Source organism: Neolamprologus brichardi, chromosome 20, assembly GCF_056152115.1.
Source record: "Neolamprologus brichardi isolate AB-2024 chromosome 20, ASM5615211v1, whole genome shotgun sequence".
Classification (NCBI taxonomy): Eukaryota; Metazoa; Chordata; class Actinopteri; order Cichliformes; family Cichlidae; genus Neolamprologus; species Neolamprologus brichardi.
This window is the reverse complement of record NC_142123.1, coordinates 20,001-39,524: the sequence shown is the minus strand read 5'-3', so window position 1 is coordinate 39,524 and position 19,524 is coordinate 20,001. Positions and strand designations below refer to the sequence as shown.

At 42.2% G+C, this 19,524-nt stretch overlaps 1 protein-coding gene across 1 annotated transcript; it reads left to right on the top strand.

Moving 5' to 3' along the window:
* Positions 1-162: 162 nt before the first annotated feature.
* On the top strand, positions 163-12,417 carry LOC102779808 (NUAK family SNF1-like kinase 1). The gene is made up of 7 exons (XM_006785720.2): positions 163-751; positions 4,806-4,926; positions 5,850-6,001; positions 7,190-7,255; positions 8,741-8,860; positions 9,334-9,466; positions 9,574-12,417. Exons 1-7 carry the CDS (start codon positions 416-418, stop codon positions 10,758-10,760), a joined length of 2,115 nt encoding a protein of 704 aa, XP_006785783.2. The 5' UTR covers positions 163-415; the 3' UTR covers positions 10,761-12,417.
* The last annotated feature ends 7,107 nt before the right edge of the window (positions 12,418-19,524 follow it).

Here is a 19,524-nt window from a genome sequence, read left to right as displayed (position 1 = left end):
CCCGCAGGACATTCCCCGCATGCCTTCTTCCCCCGTGTTTCTGCCGCTGGGTAGGTCAAGTATTCGCTGGAAAAAACCAAATTAATCCCAAACGAGTGTGACGCTCGGGGATGTTGCCTTGTGGAGGCTCCACCCCTCGCCTCGGAGCGTGTGGTTCCCGTCGCTCCTGTTGCTGTGTTCCTGAGACTGAGAGTGGTAGTAGAAAACAACAGCTGGGCCGATAGATCAGACGGCTTTGGGGTATTTCTTAATTTTCAGACCATTACAGAAGCCTCCTTTAAACGTGTGAGACTCTATATGGACAACCCGATCACTAAAAAGAGCTCCAGCTGCTTTTTATCAAAACTCAAAGTGATTTGGGGATCCGGTCCCGAGGAAAGCTGCTCCTGACAGGTGCGCAAAGTGCGCAGAGACGATGGGCAGACGTGAGGCGGACAGCAGAGGCGCAATGAACACTAGCGGACGCTCCGAGCTGGGCTGCCTGCAGGACGCGGCATCCAGCAGCCAGCATGGCGGCGAGCAGTCACCGAGAATGGACAGCCGCCGTGCCTGCAACGCGGAGAAGCGACAGAGAAACATGCAAGTAGGCGTGGAGGCGCTGGGCCAGGCATCCACAGCCACAGCGTCCATGGAAGTAAAAAAGCATCAGCACAAGCACAACTTAAAGCACCGTTATGAGGTGATGGAGACGCTGGGGAAAGGCACCTACGGCAAAGTGAAGAAAGCGGTGGAGAGAGCGAGCCTGAAGACGGTAAGATGGTCACCATAACCCATCATATCATACTGCCTCAAGCTTTTCGGAGCTGTGTCACTGAAGGACTCGTTATTTCCTAAACAAAGGGCGAAATATGGTGAAAGGAAACGATCAATTATCAGTTTCTGAAATTGATCTGACCTCTTAATCTCGTCTGCTGACCCTGTAAAAAGCCTATAAAAAGTGTAATGTGATTCCCATGCTTTTACTTTTTGCCTGTGTCTTCATGCGTCTGTGCTTGCGTGCTGCACTTGCCACAGTGTTGCTCAGTGGTAATTAAATATTAATTTGAAGGTGGAAAGAACTTCGTGGGGGGCGCTCTGCGTGTGGTAGGGTATGCATTGATCCTGAACCCATTTCTTGTGCTGCCAGCTTGAGATGCCTTTGGTCTGACTCACTCAGCAATTGAAAAAGGGGATAAAATCACTACAATAGGTCTGCTCCAACTAGAGTCTGACCCCTAAAAACCCAGACTTAAGCACACACACAGAGAGAGCGAGACATAATACCATAACAAGTTTCTATTTAACTTCACAATCTGAATATCTAGGTTAAAACAGAATGTTGTGCCAGATTAGTTTGAATAATCGTGGGTTTATGTCTGGTCAGACCTTAATCCCTCCCTCTGTGCTGTGATCTGAGAGGACGGGGGTCTCATCAATTTCCTTTCTGGTTTATTTTAGTAAATAAACACTGTTCCATAATCTGATTGCGACAAAAAAGATGATCCTGATTAGAGTGAGTTTCTCACAATTTGTCTGGCTCCTTCAACTGTGATTGCCAGATCTCCTCACTGATAGTAACCCCCGCCAGGTGTGGAGACGTCGTAGCCCTCACCAACTAGAAAATGTCTCAGCATATCAGAGATTGCCTACTCCCCTTCCCTCAACCCCCACCAGTTTGCTTACAGAGCAAATCATTGTCAGTCCTCTATTGTACACCTTGTACACCTATGACTGCACACCAACCCAGCCAACTAATGACATCGACACGTATGCCAATGATGTCCTGACGGTGCTCAGAAAATAACCTGAAGCTTAACTCCCTTAAAACAAAAGAACTCATAATGGACTTCATGAGGCACAGATAGGTCTACTCCCCACTCATTATAAATGCAGAATGGGTGGAATCTGTAGAATCACCCACATCTCCATGGATCTCACCTGGAGCCACAACACCCTGGTAAAGAAGGCCCAACAGCAGCTTCATTTCCTCTGTGTCCTGTGCAGAGCATAATTAACATCACCCAAAACATCAGTCACTGCCCTCTACCACCCTTGGAAGCCATCGCCAGATCCTCCTATCTCAGGAAAACCAGGGCCATCACAGGCGACCCTTTGCACCGCGCCAACCACCTGTATGACCTGGTGCCTTCTGGTTGGCGCCTCAGGTCAATCAGGTCCCACACCTTCAGACTCAAAAACACCTTCTTCCCCTGGGACATTCAGACTGTCAAAAAACACTATCTCCCCACCCCCCACCCCTGCCCAATCACCTCACTAATCTGAGCCATGGCCTGAGTTACCCTCATCACTCATGCCACTCACACACGGACTCTATTCATACCAGACCATTTCTTTGCACGACTTTCAAGCACTTTGCAACTTGTTTTCTGTTGTGTACAATTCAATTCTATTCTAAATCTTAACATGTAGTGAAGCATGTATAAGAGACTGCTGGTAGGATAGAGAGAGGAACAAGGCCATGTAGTGTGTGTGTGTGTGTGTGTGTGTGTGTGTGTGTGTGTGTGTGTGTGCAGGGTGAGTGGGTTTGGTAGGACAAGGGGGAAAAGCTGAATTCCTTGAGCCATTAGCAGGCACATACCAAGGATTCTTTGAAACAAAACAGGCATTATTTTTGGAAACAAGGCTAGTGGGCTGTTTTGTGAGCTTGGGGAGATGGGAGAGGAAAGCAGGAAGAAGAGCAGGAAGAGAAGGCACTATCAGTGATTTTATATTAAGGAGCTCACTTGAGACTTGTTCCTGTAAAGTGGTTTTCCTGTGACGCTGCAAGAAAGGAATGTAAGTCATCCTCATGAATGCACAGGGTAAAGCAAAAGGAAAGATGAATAACCAGCCTTGGTTATGCAAGCTAAGTATTCTGTGGTCACTTACCCTGGTTGGGAGCCTCACTTGTTTTTAAAGCTTAAATATCGTAGGCAAGAAAAAAAAAAAAGGAATCGAAGCAATCAGATAATGCTATCAGAAAAAAAATTCTTGTTTCCTTTCTTGCATTTAATGTATATGTCTTTGCCCAGTTTCCCATCAGTTCTGCAATTCCTGGTTAAGGAAAGGGACGGCTTAAGGCTGTGTGTAGATGATTGGAGGTCAAGGGTCACTCTGGCAGGAAGCCTGTATAATCCTGCCGCTAAATCGTTCACAGATGCAGCAGGGACCTTTAGTGCTGCTCAGGCTCCTGGGATACATTTGTGTGTTTGTGAGAATAGCAGGGTAGGAAGGAAGTTGATGCACACCCCAACCCCCATGATGACTTCATACAGACAAACACACCTGCATTAAGTCAAGACTGGAGTCAGCAGGAAAACAAGAAGGGGATGGGAAAGCCAGTACATCCCTTTGCACATCTAAAATTGCCATGCCATCATAATATAGGCCGTGATGATGTCAGAGAACGCCTGAATGACTCCCACATGCTGCGTTGTGTTTCCTACACATGTGAGGTTGCAGTTTTTAGAGGAAACAATGAGATGTTGTTGGTGAGAAGGATACTTTAGAGGTCATATCTCTGCGTGATGCATCCGCAGGATATTTGCATGCATAAGGGTGAGATCACACAAACACAAACAACCACAGCTTCCTCTACTCACACATGGCCCCTTGAAATCAGTCAGATAAAATGCTCACTTTGCCCTGAACCATACCCAGAGGGTCTGTATTCCCTGTGTCATGTGTCACTTCAAAGTCTTGGTAGTAAATTAGAGCTGAGACGGCAGTAGAATTTTTTGACTCCCAGTCTATATCTTGACGTGTCTAATCCATAACTTTTATCTGTTATATTGCACTAAATCATCCCAGTAACTGATTTTACAGTCTCCCCTTCTCTTCCTCACATTGCTTTAAGTATTTGGGTCATAAATGGCTCTTTAGTGAGTATCAGAACTTCCTCCCCAACTTTTTAATATCTGCCCTTCAGCTGATGACCTCATAAATCAGAAGGTCACTTCAGTCTCAGGGGTTCCCTGGATGGTGTTCATGTTGTGTTGCATAACTATCATGGTTGATGGAGCGTGCGAACTGTGTCTCTTCCAGTTTTTCGGAGACATTTTTTTTCCCTCGCCAGCTGAGAAAACTCGAGTTTTGACCTGTGGGAGCTCACCCACAGGGACATGCAAAATTATACAGCGCATGTTTCGTCCCATGTTTAAATATCAGCCTCACAAATTAGTCCCACGGCTTCAGCTACTTGTTATATTCCACGTCTCTGTTGTCCTTTGTGTATTTTAGGCACACTCCGATGCCTCGTTGTCTGCCTGCATGCACTTGTCTCGTCTTTGTAAAGTCTTGATTATGTGACACTTATTCTATCCAACCAGTTTTAGAGGTTTGTTTTAGGATGTACGTTTTTATTGCGGGCCTGCGTGTGTGTGTTCAGAAGCTTCGGGTTGCACCGGTGTATAGGATTAAAGAAGCAGAGTGCGAACACTGCAGCTGTCAACCTTCTGCCTCTGAACATCTCACATCACGAGATCTGCTCTCACCATGCAGCCTTTAAACCCACATAATCATGTCTAATACCCAAAGATTTTATTTGTGTATGAGCATGTGTGTTTTTAAGCATCAACAGTATGTACAGTATGCCTTTGTTTCCATGTTTGGCTGTGCAGATGATGCATGAACTGTTTATTTATTTGTTGCTTTGATGGAGGTAAAGCAGAAAATGGTTAAATTTGTGTGTTTTCTGAGGAATTTATGGAAATTAAATCTACTGGCTCAAGTTTTATTACTCAGTCACTAGATTTAACACATGGTGTGTGAAATTTGGACACAACCTTTTTTGTATAACATCCTCTAAACTTTGTCTTCCTTCCAAGGTGGCGATCAAGTCAATCCGCAAGGAGCGCATCACCGATGACCTGGACAGAATTCACATCCAGAGAGAGATTGAGATCACATCTTCACTCAGGCACCCCAACATCATACGCTTCCATGAGGGTAAGATGACACTGACACACCTTCCCACGTAATCAGACAATTTCATAGTTTGGTATCCAGCTAGCGTTTAGGCAGTGAATATTTTAAAGAAAGTCAGTCGAAAGATATTAAGTTCCACAACACACACAGCAGCATTTACAGCAGTGTTGTTCAACAATGCCAGGGGCTAAGGGATAACGCTGGTAATGCTCACAAATCCTATTTGAAACCCAAAACCAACAATGACACGACCCAACTAAGTATTTCCTATTTGCACAAAGAATCGTACACATGGCTTCTTACTCCGTTCCATAAACTTGCATTGTTGTCAAATACTTAACTTAAAATCATACCACTGATGCACTAATTTGGGAAAAATATCCCAAAACTACTACAAATACCACTCTGGGTCAATTCAGGCTAAACCACCAAAATACTCACTGCAGCAAGAAGTAATCTCCCCAGAATGATTTGCTAAAAGCTACAGCACCCAGAAATGAAACAATATGATTGAAAAGAATTGTAAAACTTCTAAAACAGCCTTGAGAGATGGTCTTTGGTATCTTGTTTCATCATCTCGTAGTGTTACTTAACAATAAAAATAGAAGATTTTTACCCTTTTTCACTAAAGGTCTCCCATTTATTGTTGGATGGGTATTGTTGTTCAATAGAACAAATGAGGAGGATGTTATAGTCCATCAATAAGATAAAAAATCCCAGTTAGCCCCACACCTGTCACTATACTTAAGTATATCATTTCGATTGGTAGCCATTCATCAGGTGAGACTCTTTTAAAGTTATACAAATGACAGAAACTGCAGATATTTCTGTTTCTATGAAGATTTATTGAAATCAATAAGCATTTGCATACATGGATTACACAGGAGTTGAAAATCTACACAGCCAAAACATCATTAAAGGTTTCTGTTTTCCTGTGTTGACAGTGTTTGAGAGCCGGGATAAGATTGTGATTGTGATGGAGTACGCCAGCAGAGGAGAGCTGTATGATTACATACAGGAGAGGAGGCGACTGCCAGAAACAGAAGCCCGCAGCATCTTCAGACAGATTACATCTGCTGTCCACTACTGCCATAAGGTTTATACACACCAAACAACCTACCCACATGTGTTCTGCAGGTGCCCAACAGAGGAATACATTACAAGTTAGCAAATTGCACACAGGCACGTGTGCACACATGCAAATACTGTACCGCTTAAACCAATAAATCCTAATCCTATTACTGCAGAAAAACTTGACTTGAGTTTTCAGATCTCTTTGGGTTAAGAGCGCATTATAAGGCTTGATTGTTCTTTACAGTCACACACTGACACATTTAACAAACGCTAAATGAGCCTCCTTCAACATTACTGTAAGCCTTGGCATAGAAACAAACACTTCTTTGTTTCTCTGATTTATTGTTGTGTACATAAAATCAGGCCAGAAAGCAGGAATTATCGAGGAGTTATTAAGTCCTGTTTAAACAGAAGTGCATTACAGTGGAACTTAGGATATCTGCCTGACTGTCAGCTGAGCTGGACATGAAAAAAAAAAGGCGGTTGTTTTGCTTTTCTTATTTTGGCAGTTTGGACTCTGTGTGAATCTGCTTACGTTAAACTTATCATTCAGCTTCTGCGTCTCTGTGGTGTGCAGGGTGATGGAATTTGGGCTCCTCGTGCCCTTGAATATTGTCCCAAAATAGACATGAATGTTCCAGAGTGAATGAATTATTGAATGTGCCTCAGAGGTATGCGGTGCACATGGAAAGACGAGCAAGGCTTCACGAGAAAAATGGAAATAATCGAGGGCCATTCACTGCTCCGTTCACAGGCATTTTAAACGATAGTAAGAATATTGACTTGATAAACCACATCTAACCATATGTGTGTCTGCCGTGCTTGCAGTGCAGTTACATGTAGCACAGAAAGCACTGTCTGAGGTCATTTGCCATTTCCTTCACATAAGTGCTCAGAAGAGAATTTAATAAATGAAATAAAGTTTGTTTAAGATGAACTGACATGAATGTTTAAAGTGTCACATAATTTCCTGGGTGACCACACCTAATGAGGTACTACATATGCAATTTATTTTGCTACAAATAGTGTAGATTTTGAGTCATCTGCCTTTTCCTTGCACACTTGTACTTAATGCCAGTCGGCGGCTCAAACCGTCATCCAATGAAAAAACAGAGCACCTTCTCATGCTTGAGAATAATTAAACAGTCTGATGATCTTCCTTCAGACTCTCCAAGAGCAGGACCTCACGTGTGTTTCTCCTGTCTTGCAGAACGGGGTTGTGCATCGAGACCTCAAGCTGGAGAACATTCTTTTGGACCAAGACTTGAATGTAAAGGTAGGATCCTAAGAAAATACTGTGCACTAACTGAGCTATCTTGCCACATTTCCTGAGCATTTAATAATACATAATTCATAGTTTCCCATTATCATCTGATCCATGCTACGTGGATTGTTTTGCCGCCTCCAACTTAAAATGCAAACACAGTGTACTTTCAGGATATATGGTGGAGCATTTTCTACCCAGAGGAATTTCAATGTGTTGTTCAGCAATGCACAGTGAATGTGAAAAAACACAATGTAAGGCCTTACAAAAGAACCCAGGGAATATTTCTTGCCTTATTTGGGCATTGTTCTCCCTATATCAGAGCTGTGCATGGTCAGCAGGGAATGCTGGGAATTTAGCGACAATCTTGAGGATTCATGCCAGTCAGGGGGTTTACGTATGTGTGCTCTGTCTGTCAAAAGAAAACGCTATGTGCAGACTTCTCTGCGGGTCTTCATTCGCTGCCAACCACATCACCGGAGGTTCACCGCACCGGCCTTTCTCGGCATCTGCTGCAGGAAATGACCGAGGCTCTGTGCAATGCGTTGTTATGTCTGCACAATAGCTGCTTAATGGCATCTGTATGGGGCAGAGAGAGGCGGATTAGGTCATGTCAAGTTTAAAGTAGAATATTAGTCTGTAGAGTGTAACTTTGTGTTTGACTTTGTTTTTGTTAGCATTTGGTATTCATTCATTCACTCTTCCAGCTTCATGAAGAACTGTCTCACTATAGGCTGAATGCATGCAAACATATGGGAGTCCAAAGAAATGTGCTAATTGCCACTGGATATATATGAACAGTGAGCTGGCTTGCATTTACAGTGTTGTCTTCTTCAATGAGGTCTTTGTTTCCCCGTATCTCTCTACCATGGAAGTGAAGCTGTCATTGAGAATATTTTTAACACCACGAGGGCTGATAGTGAGCCAGCATGCATGTTTATAATCTTCGCAGATAGAGGAGAGACACAGTATGTCTGCGTATGGCTTTCGGAGCCTCGAGTGAGTGATTGTTCCGTTACGTGGGCGTAAGCAGCCTGATGCTTTTGGCCCGCTCCCCTTTTCCTCGCTCACACTTACTCTGGCAAAAGCTCAGCATACCTGCAGTATTTTTGGCTCCTTTAAAAGGAATTGCTTTTGAGTTATTGTGTATTTTCTTTTCCACATGACTAAAAGCTTTCCGTACATAGTCACTGAAAAGGAATTTAGATTGCGTGAGGGCGAGTGCTAAAGTGAATGAAACTCAGTGCAGGATTCAGTGTGAACTGATTAGTTCACTGTGGCATAAAGTTTGAGATATCAGTGTTTTGAGTCTGTGTAGAGACATCTGGACTGAGATCTCTTGTCTTGTAATGTGACAGCTGTTAGTTTGTTTCGCCACTTGAAAATGAGCGCAGACACATCCAGCAGCTGTGAAAGCTTTGAATAGTGTCAGCAGTAGGAAGAAATAAAAATAATTATAAACAAAATATGTTAATTTGCATTCTTTCTTTTTTGCAGCTGGCTGATTTTGGCCTCTCAAATAATTTCCACAAGGGCACACTGCTGCAAACCTACTGTGGAAGTCCGCTCTACGCTGCCCCAGAGATCGTGAAAGGGCTGCCATACCAGGGACCAGAGGTTGGTCAACATGCTGTTAATTCCCAGCATTATGGATGTTAGGTTGTTTTAAAATGTTCACAGAATAATCAGTTTTGTTTACTGCAAGACTGGAGGGCTGCTTTTGGTGAGATTACATCATCATTTAATGTCACCACATGTGGCTGGTTTTCTTTTAAAACAACAGCTTTCTAGTACATTGGGTAATACTAACAACTTGCATTGTGGGTATTGTAGGCACCAGATGCTGGCATGAAAAAAAGCTCTTTAAAATGTAAAAAAATTATGATGTCGCTGGTTCTGCTGCATTTTTGTGTCTTTCATGAATCCAACATTGTTATTTATATTATTGCAATGCTAAATTACACTAATTTAGCAGTGTAAAATTCATATCTGGATTAGTGTAGCTTTAAACCACAGTACATCTTCTTTTGTTCATGAATATGCTTTAAAAGAATATAATATTTCATTCTGTATGTGTTTATGTGTCTTAGGTGGACTGCTGGGCACTGGGGGTGTTGCTGTATGCCCTTGTTTACAGCAGCATGCCATTCGATGGGGCCAGTCACACAAAACTCACAGAGCAGATCAGCCAAGGTTGCTATCGCAGACCCAACCCCCCCTCTGGTAAAGCTTCATAACTTTATTTTTTATATATATTTTTAAAGCTGTCAAATGGGATCTGGTTTGTCAGCGTAGTGTCCATAAATAACTGTTGACTCTGTCCCCTCCAGACGCCTGTGCTCTCATCAGCTGGTTGCTGACGGTGCGTGTGGATGAGAGAGCCACGATAGAGGACGTGGCTAACCATTGGTGGGTGAACTGGGGATATGAAGAGAGTGTGTGTGACTGCCCTTCATTTCCACACCAAGAGTGCCCCTCCCCGCTGCTGGCTCGCTACATCGACTGGCAGAATCAGGTTGCTGCTGCTAGCAGTTTGACGGTGGATGCAGACTGCCTGTCCTCAGACTCTTCCGGTCTTCCTCAACACGCTTCCAACCCCTTTTACTTCAGCTTACCTCTAAAGCACGAATGTGGGGGAGGTGCAAGGGTGCGCGGTGGAATATCGAGTCTTAGGAAGTCTCGCAAGGAGAATGCGATTCCCCAGACTGCACAGGGAGCTTGCAGTGACGTTTGTTTAGCAACTGCTTCTTCCGTGGTGATTTCCTCCACTTCCACTTTTGAAAGAAAAAAGCCCAAAGGTATTCTGAAACACCAGAGAAGTTTAGATTCAGTCTTTCACACCCCTCCCAGGGATAACTCCCCCTCTCAGCTCTGTAACACTGCACCGCAGCCCTGTCGAACACACAGTCTTACTCATGCGTATGTTGACGTCCTATCAACCAGCCTTCTGTCTCCAACTACATTCAGTCAGCCGTCGTCCAAAATGCCCAAGAAAGGGATACTAAAGAACTTGTATGGTGGGGAGTCAGGTTATGGTTCCTCATCAGACAGAAGGGGCTCAGGTGTAGGAAGTACAGACAGTAATGCAGGTGAGTCCTGTTCCCACAAACAACAAACATGTCTCCCTGGAGTTGAAGGCAGTCCCACAATGCGCACAGAAGCAGTAAGAAGACGTAAGGGTATTTTGAAACGTAATGGAAAGTTTTCTCGCAGCCTGGATCTTCCTGACAACCACCAGTCGTCTCCCTCTCCAACTCCTGCGATATTCCCAGAGGCTCTGCAGCATCTCCTCCAGACTGCAGGGGATGCCGAGGGCCGTCATAGCCGCCCCTCTAGTGTTGTGAGTGAGGATAGCCTATTCTCCTCCGATTCCTTTGATCTGCTGGACCTTAGCTCCCAGTCACGTCGCAAGATTTTCTCAAGGGGGGTGCGGCACAGCTCAGAGGACGATTTGGAGCAGCTGAGAGGTGAGGCGGACAGGGTTGTTGGAGAACAACAAACAAAAAAGGAAATGTAATACGAAGCGTATTAGAAACTTTAGTTTAGTTTAGAAACTTTAGTGTGCTGAAAAACTGGGTTTAATTCCATCTCTTCAGTTCAGTTTTATGTGATAATCAGTGCCTGCGATCTTGAAAAGACTTCATGAACTCCAGAAAGGTTGCATCTCAAGTACACAGACTCTCATGACCATTGCACTGCTGATGTAAAGCACCATGTCTCAGCATATTTGCAGCGATAAATTAAAGTGTAGCCTCTGACTGTTTAACTGTGTTCCTCCAAATGGGACCTGATTTCCAGCAGTTTGCAGAGATAGGACAGAATAGTCTGTTTAATGGACTCGGTCTGACCTCACCTGCACAACAGACTCTCCTTGTAGATTTTTGCAGATTGATGTTGACAACTCTCAAAATCTTTGTCTGAAGGCTGTCATCTGCTAACGTGGTAATCCACGCATCTTTGGTTTATCGACAATCATTGTATGAGTAAGTCAAAAGACTTAAAGATATTTCCATCTACCTGCATTTTTTGACCATTTTGGATATAAAATCTGAGGTGTAAGTTCAGAAAAAAAGAAGAAAAAATACTTTTAAAGTTCAAAAAAATATGTGTGTATTGATAACAGTGAAATGTGGCAAAGTGCAAGTGAAACTAGCTTTTTATACATTAATCGTGCATGAAGCATGTCAGATAGAAGCATACAGTATGTATGTGAGAACTAATGGCGGGGGGGAGCATTAGTTAAATTAATATATGAAACAAATATAAATATAATTTCATTTTTTCTGCATTCTTTGGCAGTGCTACTAATTTTGCTGGTGATCTTTTGTAATATATAATTTGCACACTGTTGTTCTGCAGTGGTTGTGATAACACCCGGCAATAAATTTAACATCATCAGCTACTTATACTCAAGTATCCACCTTCATGCAGTCACACATACATATGGAAACAGATATGCATAGAAGTTTGCTTTGAGCTTAATGATTTTCTGAAATATGTTCAAATGTGTGCAGTGTTTGGATGGAAACTAGACTGTAGCAACTTCTGTTATGAGGATAAATTCTGCTCAGTTGACCTTTGGGATACTTTGTGGCAGCACTTTATAAACCTTATATAAACATTGCGACATGGTTATAGCGCACTAAAATGTAGCAGATATCAGGACATTTTAAGTGTTCAGTATTAACCTGTATAATCTGTCAGCAATTCTAATTTCTCATCTGAGAATAAATTGTGTTTTTATTCATTATCTGTTCACACATCATCCTGCTTATGTTTATGCACTGTGGGCTTGCACAAGAGGAGCTATGGTTGTTGACAGACACTTCACATTGGTTAAAACCCATTTGTTAAATGTTTATATTCCACTTATCTAAAATGCTAAGGAAAGTAATGCCGATGTCAATATTTGTTTTCAAGTATATTTATGCCACACAGTGTTTCACTGTGCACAGTTTGCTTCTTTGCACCAACACACACAGTGTGAATAGCAGATAGATCACATTGCTTTTTACCGTGACACCACCTGTGCTGCTCTGGATGTTTAGGTGATGTATGCAGTAGATGTATGCAATATTAAATATGTGATTGTCATACTGTGAGAGGAAATACAAAGAATTCTCTTGAACTTTTTTAAAAAAAAATATTTTTGTTTTTCTGGGTAAAATAAATTATTTGAATCTGAGCAGTTTGCAGTGTCTTTTCTGATGAAACAATAAATAAAATCAGCAGCATGTTGTAAGACGTATTGCATCTTGAACAACCATAGAGTTTGTTCTCAAAAGCAGGGATGTTAGTTAGTTTGATTATTTGTCTGAGTGTGGAAGACAAAAAGATGTCTATTTAGTTACCTTGCTGTCTTCTTCTGTGTTTCTGTCTCCATAAACTCAGCTCTAGTTGGCCCACAGATTGTTTTCATAGTTTTTAATGGACTTGGTTATAAAAAGAAGTAGGCACAGTTTCCTTCTTTAAATGCTCTACAAAAAGGAAACATTAACTGTGGAAACAGCAGATTTGAAAAAGCAGGTTTCATTAAACAGTTATTCCAATGTTGTGTTTTGAAAGCCTGTCCAATGAGTAAACACTTCATAGATTGTTGTTTGGAGATTTTCATTTTAAGGATTACATTTTTCTGTATGGATTTAAAAAAATGCCGACATCTCCAAAACAACAAAACTCACCAGAAGGCCTTGTTTAGATGTGAAGAAGCCCGGCATGGTCTTTGATAAACATAGAGCTTATTTTATACCATTCACTTGCCTGGTTGTAAATTTCTTTGAGTGTTCTCCCCATTTTAGGACACTGTATATAATTTGAATTGATTGATTGGAGAAAACGTTGGCCAGCAGAGGATGAAATCCAGAACAAAGGTCAGATGGTGACTTTTCACAACACTCCTCATATCCCGTCAGTCTCATGGGGACTATTTTGTTACATAAGAACCACCATTTAACTGTGCTGAGCTAATGTTTATGCTGCATGCACAGCGAGTAGATGAGTAAATGTGATACAGCTTTATCTCCACCCAAGACTTCTGGATTCTGAATCATTGCTTAAGATGGGTTGTCATCAAAACTACTGTACTGGGAGGTGATTTGAAGAAATATGTTTAAATCATCAAAACATCCATCTATCCACTTTCTTCTTCTTATCCAACTCAGGGTCAGTGGCACAGCTGGAGGCTCTAGCTTTGAAGTACAAGTTAACCTAAAATGCTTGTATTAGGACTTTGGGAGAAAGCTTGGGTATCCAAAAAAAGCCCACAAGGGCATGGAGAGACAAACTGCAGGAGTGCTCCAGAGGGAACCGTGCTAACCACTGCACTGCCATGATGCCCAAACATATAAATTCCTGACTATTTAATGATGCTTTAGACTCCAAATTGTGATCTATGTCCCAAGGCACGCTCATACAGTATAGGATGTTTTTAATAATGATTCTCTTACAGTTAAAGGTATTGCAACATTAGCCCCTTTAAGACAAAGCACCGTTATATTTAATGGATTGGTTCCAAGGAAATTATATTTATTTATTATCTCATTTTTCTGTGTTATTTGTCTGGACATTCATTAATAGGTACCACATGATGATTATATGTTTGCCTGTGCAAAGATTTTTGTTGCTCACATGATTGTTTTTGTAACGCAGTGACTTTATGATCAATAACGATTGATTATTAAACAGCCAAGTTTAGAATTAAAAACAGCTGTTTTAGCTTGTGGTGTTACACAACAGCACCTCATCTGGATACTTCAAATTTCTCCGAATTCACACATTTGTTTTAAATTATACAATATGTCTCTAAAAATATATATTTTCAAACTTAATTATCTACTATCTACTTAAGTGAGGTCTTCTAGTCAATAATAAACTTTGTGCATAATTACTTACAGCAGGATAACAGCAGACTATTGTCAGCTTAAAGCATTTAAAATGTGAGTGAGCTTCCTGCCAGTGATTTCCCTAAACCACATGGACTTAAAGGTGAAGGACTTTAAATATGTTTAAGTACTCCAAATATTTGCAATACTTATTGAGCAGAATGGGTTCACAGTTAAGTCCTGCAGGCCAAGAGGCTTTTCTTACTGTTTCCTCACGTGTGGATAAAAGTACTATTGAGTGAACAAAAGAGGACAGACTTTACTGGTTTTTAGGCTGCTTACTGGGGCTCAGGCAGTTGGGGAATGGTGGCATGACTATGGAGAAATCTCCCATTATCCAAATGTGGTCACTATGAGCCCTTGATTTTGTTTGATAGAGCAGGAAGAAAGATGTGAGTGAAAGAGTAGTCAAAACCACAGAACACGGCGTCTTGCTGTACCCAATGCAGAGTTGTAAATTATATTTACTTGAATTTTATTTTATTACATGCTTTACATATATGGACATTTCTTTTATTGTAATTACTTGTACACATTTGTATTATATGTTTTCTTGCTTCTGGATATATATCATAAAAACCTTCTTTCTCTTCTTTGTGAGATGGACAGAAAGTCCTTCGCAGCCAACACAACCATCAGGCTTTTCAACTCTCATAAAAATAACAAATGACCCAGGTCACACATGAATTTCCCTGTGGAATCAATAAAGTTATTCTTATTCTTATGGGGCGATCGTGGCTCAAGAGTTGGGAGTTTGCCTTGTAATTGTAAGGTTGTGGGTTCGAGCCCCGGCTCGGACAGTCTCGGTCGTTGTGTAATGGGCAAGACACTTCACCCGTTGCCTACTGGTGGTGGTCAGAGGGCCCGGTGGTGCCAGTGTCCGGCAGCCTCGCCTCTGTCAGTGCGCCCCAGGGTGGCTGTGGCTGCAATGTAGCTGCCATCACCAGTGTGTGAATGGGTGGATGACTGGTTGTGTAAAGTGCTTTGGGGTCCTTAGGGACTAGTAAAGCACTATACAAATACAGACCATTTACCATTTATTCTTAAAATTGTGTGAAAACTTTCTTTATCATTTATTTTTTTTATCATCTTAGGTGTAAGATATAACTTTACTTAATCTGGAGAATAGAGTGGGTATTATTGAATTAGTTACAGGGAAGAGAGCTGAACACAGAGAATTGAGCAATGTTGCCACCTGTGGAAATTTAATTTAGCTGTCCAAAGGTACACATTGACCAGATGCTAGGTGATATTAAAGCCTGGAAGCGCATTAAAAGTTATTCTTCTTGAAATCGATACTGCAGTCTCAGAATTCATATGAATCATTAAGTTGTTGAAATAAAATGGCATTGGCACAGCTTAACAATTGTCAGTTCTAGTCAAATAAAGTGAATTCCTGTACAGGACACAGTATACAAACAGCAGTGCATCTACATTATACAATATTAAAGTTTCCATTCTCATCTCTCAAATTCTTACATGATGTAGCTGCCCTGTTCTGTTTACTGCTTTGCACTGACTGCTGGGATACAGATGACAGAAGCCACTGTTAGTTTGCTATTTAACAGTACTTTAAATGGCAACATCAGTTGTCACAATTTTTCAGGCTGCTTAAGGTTTTCAACTTAAATCAGTCTGGATTATTACCTATTACTACCAATAGATTTGGTTGGTTTGAAATGTCTCTGGAACAAAACATGTTGTAATGGATGAAAAACTCCATCTTTAACTTATCTCGGTTCCTCGGCATTTGCTTCCTACATGGCAGTAAATGTGATATTTATTTGTGATGTGAGCCTTTAGATGCACCTATCTCTTTCAACCTGCATGCTGCATCTGTAACAAAAAATAGAGAAGCTTACACTACAGCCAGAGTAGACCTATCACAGGCCATCAAAGAGGCAAAATGGCAGTATGCAGATAAGATCAACACACATTTCACAAGTACAAAGGACACTCTGCGCATGTGGCAGGGGATCCAAACAATCACGAGCTACAAGCCAACACCTCCAGCATGCAGCAGTGATCCCTCTCTGCCAGACCAACTAAATGACTTCTTTGCACCTTTTGAGGCAGAAAACAAAGAGCCAGCAAGGAAGATACCCCCTCCCCCAATGACCAAGTACTCTGTCTGTCCACAGCAGATGTCAGGATGACACTTCGCAGAGTAAACCCGCGAAAGGCTGCAGGACCTGACAACATACCTGGCCAGGTGCTTCGGGAGTGTGCTGACCAGCTCGCAGGCATCTTCACCGACATCCTAAACACATCACTGAGCTCAGCTGTGGTACCTGCATGCCTCAAAACCACAAAAATCATCCCAGTGCCAAAGAAGTCCACTGTGTCCTGCCTCAATGACTACCGGCCGGTGGCACCTACGCCCATCATCACTAACATCCCGTTTGTGGAACAGCAAATATGTGTCTGATCACTCTGCACTGCACGCTCAATACAAATCTCACCTCCAGTAAGGACCTCAGTCACAAAGAGAAAACCTCAACACATAATATACACAATACATGAATCCCAGCTGTCATAATGTGCACCAAAAAGGGATTAATACTGTTTTTCTCAGTCCTTAAAGCGCTTTCTGTCACCTAGAGCCAGTTAATGTCTCCAGATCAGCCCTAAAGCAGTGAAAATGACTCCACTGTGAGTGTGTGAACAAATGTCATTGTTTTTAAGCTCCACAGATACAATCATAGTCTAACTGTACAATGCAATGTAGTCCAAATAATCCAGCACATATACAGCAGTTAAGAGACAGAGGGGTGAGTGAGCAGGGACCTTTCAAAATGCAACATTTTAGGTTTTATCTTTTGCCAGAATAACACTCGTACTTTTCTGCGTTCGTGTATTTTAAGTGAAATTAAAGCTAATTCGAACTTAATGGCATGAAAGCGAAAGTGGAAAGTGCTAAAAAAAGAGAATTATCCTTTTAAGTGAATCTAAATATTTTCCTTCCTCTGTCTAAAAGAAGCTTCATCTCCTCTCTATGTTTATACCAACTCTATAGTCTGACTGGCTTTTGGAGACTCAGATTTGAAATTTGCCAAACAGAAAAATCGATTTTGCTTTCACTGAATGTTTTCTAACAGTAAATATTTTTCAAACATTTGTTTCCAGTTTCTGTCTTTCCATGTGTTGTCCCTTAATCTGAACTGGAACCAAATGAAGCAGAGTGTAATCACCTCCTACGAGCCATCCTGTCACAGTGAGTGGAAGCTACAGTATAATATACTGGCTCTTTGTCATTTACAACGTGAGCTATTCATGGTGGCCTAAAGCAAACTGTGTGCATGCTCCTGTTGTTAAAGGGAATCCTCCTGCGAAGCCACAAGTCAGAGTCACCTGCTTGTCCAAAGTGAACAGTCATGAAAAGATCAAGTCATACAGAAGTGAAGTGCAGTGGAAGCAGCAGGATCAGTCATGGATGCACAAGTGTTTTTGCAGTCCATTTTGTGGCACCACAAGGGAGCCTGGAGTGACTGAAGCCCCACTGGATGATCACTAGTAGGAAGAAAAAAAAAACAACCACGTGGAACATTTTTGTAGAATCGTTGCAAATTTTCCAGCACACACTGGATGTGATCTGGGAATGCAGTTTCTTGCAACATGTACTCAGATATTTATGCAATACTTATGTAAGAATGCTGTTTGTTGACTTCAGCTCAGCATTCAGTACAGTCATTCCCTCCAAGCTGATCACCAAACTTGTGGATCTTGGACTCAGCAACTCCATCTGTACCTGGATCATGGACCTTCTGTCCAATAGACCCCAGCATGTAAGGTCAGGCCATAACTGCTCTACCACCATCACACTCAACACTGGCACTCCACAGGGCTGTGTGCTGAGCCCGTTCCTCTATGACTGCAGACCTGGGTATGGATCCAACTCCATCATCAGGTCTGCAGATGACACCGCGGTGACTGTCTCATCAGAGACAACGATGAGTCTGCTACAGGGAAGAGGTAAAGCACCTAGCTGTGTGGTGCTGACAATAACCTGCTCCTGAATACCAGCAAAACCAAAGAGTGCATTGTGGACTTCAGGAGGGAGAAGCGAGATACCCATGTCCCCATCTACATAAATGGCACAACTGTTGAACAGGTCTCCAGCTTCAAGTTCTTGGGGACCCACATCTCTGAGAATCTGTCCTGGTCAACTAACACCTCCAGCCTGGTCAAGAAGGCCCATCAGTGCCTTTTTTTCTTTAGGACCCTGAAGAAGAACCACCTGTCTGCTGACATACTGGTTAACTTCTACCGCTGTGTGATAGAGAGCATCCTGACCAACTGTGTCACAGTGTGGTATGGGAACTGCTCTGTTGCTGACCGCAAGGCACTGCAGCGTGTGGTGAAAGCCACCCAACGCATCACAGAGACTCCACTTCCTGCCATTGAGGATGTCCACAAGAAGAGATATCTATGCCAAGCACGCATCATTCTCAGGGACTCCTCTCATCCTGCCAATAAACTCCTCCAGCTCCTCCCCTCCAGAAGGTGCAACAGGAGCCTTCACACTAAAGCCAGCAGGTGTAGGAAGAGCTCCTCCCCCACAGCTGTCACCCTACTGAACTCAGTCCTCCACTGAACCTTTCCATCCACACTCACTGAACCCTTCTACACTCCTCCTCTCAGTGACCATGATCATTTCTTTCTCAACATTCACCACATGCTCACATTAGTTACTGCTATAGTTTTAGGACACTGACAGAGTCTCTGTTATAGTGCCTACACTGTTCACTATTATAGTCTGTTCAGAGAGCTATGCTTCCACTGCTGTAGATATATTCATAGCACTCTGTAGATCTGTTTACCTCACACCGCTACATCTGTATATATGTAGCACATCTGTATATTTGTTCACAGTACACCTGTATATCTGCCCACCTGTACAGCGATATAGAACCTCTATATGCTATACATTTGTCTGTAGTTCAGCTGTATGTTTAGTCTCTCTGTTCATAACTATTTCACCATTTATACTACCCTTATCTGTATATATCAGTACATCTGTATATTTACTCTTATTGCACTTACTGATTAGATACAAACTGTATTTTGTAACCCTGTATTTAGACATGTATGACAGTAAAGTTGAATTCTAAATGCTATCCCAAACATTTAAACAAAAGCAGCTATACAGCTACAAGAGAAGTTTTTAGAAGTGATTTTTAGAAGGCCAGTAAAGAGAGCATGGAGACAGATGGAGGATGCCAAATCCACTGAATCTACACGCGTCCTGTTTCCACCTCATCCTTCCAGTGCTCTGCTATACTCTCTGCTCTCTATCACAACTGCCTTTTAACTTGCCTGGGCCAGGCCTGAGTCCAGTTTTGCAAGGTCACATGACAAAGGGGTTTGCTCTGATGACAACAGGCAGGTCAGTGGAGCCCT